The sequence below is a fragment of the Condylura cristata genome, unplaced genomic scaffold (assembly GCF_000260355.1).
Source record: "Condylura cristata isolate star-nosed mole 26May11 unplaced genomic scaffold, ConCri1.0 scaffold00032, whole genome shotgun sequence".
NCBI lineage: Eukaryota > Metazoa > Chordata > Mammalia > Eulipotyphla > Talpidae > Condylura > Condylura cristata.
Genome location: NW_004567133.1, coordinates 19,088,693 through 19,092,055, shown reverse-complemented (window position 1 = coordinate 19,092,055; position 3,363 = coordinate 19,088,693). Strand labels below are relative to the sequence as shown.

The 3,363-nt window shown below is 66.1% G+C and overlaps 1 protein-coding gene across 1 annotated transcript; it reads left to right on the top strand.

The window, feature by feature from the left end:
• Positions 1-1,039: 1,039 nt before the first annotated feature.
• HMOX2 (heme oxygenase 2) lies at positions 1,040-3,082 on the top strand. The gene is made up of 3 exons (XM_012731743.1): positions 1,040-1,163; positions 2,037-2,154; positions 2,413-3,082. The coding sequence occupies exons 1-3, from the start codon at positions 1,078-1,080 to the stop codon at positions 3,052-3,054; spliced, it is 846 nt and encodes a 281-aa protein (XP_012587197.1). The 5' UTR covers positions 1,040-1,077; the 3' UTR covers positions 3,055-3,082.
• Positions 3,083-3,363: the final 281 nt, after the last annotated feature.

The window sequence follows — 3,363 nt, the reverse complement described above, 5'->3', positions numbered from 1 at the left end:
CTGCGCCACCAGGGAGGGCCCTCAGCCCTCTATTTTTAACCAGTTTGTAAACGCTGAACCTTAGGCCAGAGAAGGTTCTGGAAGACCAGTGGAGTAGACCGCACTCGAGCAGCCCGGAACAGCTAGGAAATGCACCCCCTGCCTCGGGACCCGCAGGACACTGGCGACCCGGGCGCATACCCCACGGGCCTGGAAGGGGCCGCTGGGCTTGTTTTCCTCTATATCCCCACGGAGGCCGTGTTGGCTCCTGCCCTGCTCCACACATGTCTCTAGCGGCGGGTGTGAGGGACGCGAGGTTGGCCGGGCCGGTGGAGGTGGGGGCTTCTGCCAGGCCGGCCTTGGCCCTGTGGGCTGAGTCCCCGTGTCTGTGGTGGTGCAGCTGTGCGCCCGTTGCCCTGGCAGGTCCCCAGGGCTGGCTCTTTGCAAGGTCTCTAGGGTGGAGGGCGACCGGCAGCATCCCGGGAGGGGGCCCCTCGCTGTGGGCCCCGCGGGCGGCAGGAAAGACCTGGGGAGTTTGGAGCAGGCGGGGCCAGTGGAGGGCGCCCCAGCTGGCTGGACCTTACTGTAGGCACGGGCGGTGGGGGGCTGCACCGAGGGCAGGTGCTGCCCCCAGGCTGTGGCCTCTGGCCTCCCGCTGCGGCCTGCTGCTGGTCTGCCCTGCTCTGTTTCTCACCTTTGTCTGCCTTTCTGTTACTTTGTTGTCGATGGCTTTTTTGAGATGGAATTTTCAGAGGAAAGTTAAAGAATAGTAGACTCCTGGGTGCTTTTCTCCAGTCCCTGTCAGCCACCTGGCTACCGAGCTTGCACGGTGTGTACTCTGCCCAGCGCACAGTGTCCACAGCGCCAGGGACATGGCCTCTCCCCGCCCCGCCGGCTCAGCATCGTGGTGTCTCCTCCGACCACATCGGACATGGCCACTGGGAGGGCGGGTCTTTATCTGAGGCAGCCGCTCCTGAGGCAGACGTGTGGGCGCCCCTGCTCGGGGCTTGCTGAGTGGGCCGCAGTGGCCGCCGCGTCACTAGGTCCTCTGTCTTTGCAGGACCAGAGCGTGCGCTGTGGGAATCGCACCCGGCAGAGATGTCGGCAGAATTGGAGACCTCGGAGGGGATGGACGAGTCGGAGAGGAAGCGCCCTGGGGCCCCAGGGAAGGAAGACCACGCCAGGTGAGCCATGTGGGCGTGGTGTGGTCAGGGTGCCACGTGGGGAGGCGGGGCAGCAGCCCCACCCTCAGGGCTGTCCCCAAGATCTCGCCCGGGGCTGCGGCGCAGCAGCCCTTGGCCTTCTAGCTCCCTGGGATGAGAGTGATAGCCAGGCCACGCGACGCCTTCCGTGTGTCCACCCCCAGAGCGTGGGCCAGCTCGAACATGCGTGCTTCTCTTTCTGGGGAGGTCGGCTCCCAAGTTACCGGGGCCTCTGCTTTCGCGCGCCATCTCTTGGGAAAGGCTCGCCGTGCGGAGCTCTGGTGTTCTCAACATCCTGAAATTATTGCTCATTCTAAGCCGTTCTGAGCACATGGGTGACGGGAGCCCACCCTCTGAAGAAGCCGGCGGGCTCTGGGTCGCGAGAGGCCAGCTTCTCACTCTGGGGCGGACTGTCCGGGGTCTGCTGCAGACCATGTCTCATCCTGGGCCCGCTGTCCCATGGACATGGTCACGTCATGCAGATGCGGGTCCTGGCTGCACCAGCCTGGCCCTGTCTCCTCCTGACCCTCCACCGGGCCTGCCCCCAGGTCGTCCTGAGGGGCTGTGGGAGCAGGTGGGAGGGGGCAGCGGCACCCTCCCTGGGGGCCCTCGATCCTTCACCAGCAGCTCGGAGTCCCAAACCCGGCTTCCCCGGGGCAGCCGGGGGGTGCTCTGGTGGGGTTGGAGGGGTCTGTTTGCGCAGGCAGCCAGGGATGCAAAGCACCTTTCAGGGGGTGGAGACGCGGGCGTAGGGTCAGCCTGGCGTCTCCACGTCCTGAGGCCGACTCGGCTCCAGCGCAGCCAGCATCACTCTGGAACCAGAAAGGGCTGCCTCTGACGTGCGTGTCTCCGTAGGATGGCCGACCTCTCAGAGCTCTTAAAGGAAGGGACCAAGGAAGCGCACGACCGGGCAGAAAACACCCAGTTCGTGAAGGACTTCCTGAAGGGCAACATCAGGAAGGAGCTGTTTAAGGTTTGCGCCCGTTGTCGTGAACGGGGTTGGGTCGGGGGCCTTAGGCCCGTGCGGAAGCCCCCTTGAACCGCACTGGGGGGCGCCAGCCTCTTGATGCCAAGCTGCCGGTCCCCGCTTAAGGGGAGCGGGGAGCAACGGTGGTGTGCAGGACGCCCCGGGCGTCTGCCTCCAGGCAGTGCTGCCGGCGGGGGCCGGCGGGGGGCGGGCGGGAGCCGCAGCCCACAGCCTGGTCGCCCTCCTCCCCCCACTGCCCCGCAGCTGGCCACCACTGCACTTTACTTCACATACTCGGCCCTGGAGGAGGAAATGAACCGCAACAAGGACCACCCGGCCTTCGCGCCCCTGTACTTCCCCTCGGAGCTGCACCGGAGGGAGGCGCTGACCAAGGACATGGCCTATTTCTTTGGAGAGGGCTGGGAGAAGCGGGTGCGGTGCTCCGAGGCAGCCCAGAAGTATGTGGAGCGGATCCACTACGTGGGGCAAAACACGCCGGAGCTGCTGGTGGCGCACGCCTACACCCGCTACATGGGGGACCTGTCGGGGGGCCAGGTGCTGCGGAAGGTGGCCCAGCGGGCCCTGAAGCTCCCCAGCACGGGGGAAGGGACCCAGTTCTACCTGTTTGAGAACATAGACAATGCGCAGCAGTTTAAGCAGCTCTACCGGGCCAGGATGAACGCGCTCGACCTGAGCCTGCAGACCAAAGAGAAGATCGTGGAGGAGGCCAACAAGGCCTTTGAGTTCAACATGCAGGTACAGGCGGGGCCGCTGCGGGGAGCAGTTCTGAGAAAGCACCGGGTGGGTGCCAGGGTGGCTCTGTCCCACTTGACAGCCTGTCTGGGGGTTTGGGCAAGGGCAGCGCCTCTGGCATGGGACGAGCCCTCGGCCAGGGCCGCCCGGTGAAGTCCTGCTGGCTGAGTTCAGGGGCGAGGACGGGAGTGACGCCTTCACAGGTCACTTCCCGCCTTTGGAGGGAGCGAGCCCGGAGGGCCACCGCCTCGGCTCCTGTGGCTGTGGGCAGAGAAGCCCCGTCTCACCGTAGGCCCAGCTGGGGCGGCAGGCCCCGGCCCTCACTGCACCCCACACGCCAGTGGTGCTGCCCCTTCCCTGGGAGTGCTCAGCAGGGCCCGGGGCAGCCTGTGCCATCACCTGGCGGCGTCCAGCCGGGCTGCGTCTGCTCCCTGCCCTGGCAGGATCCGCACAGCGTAGCCA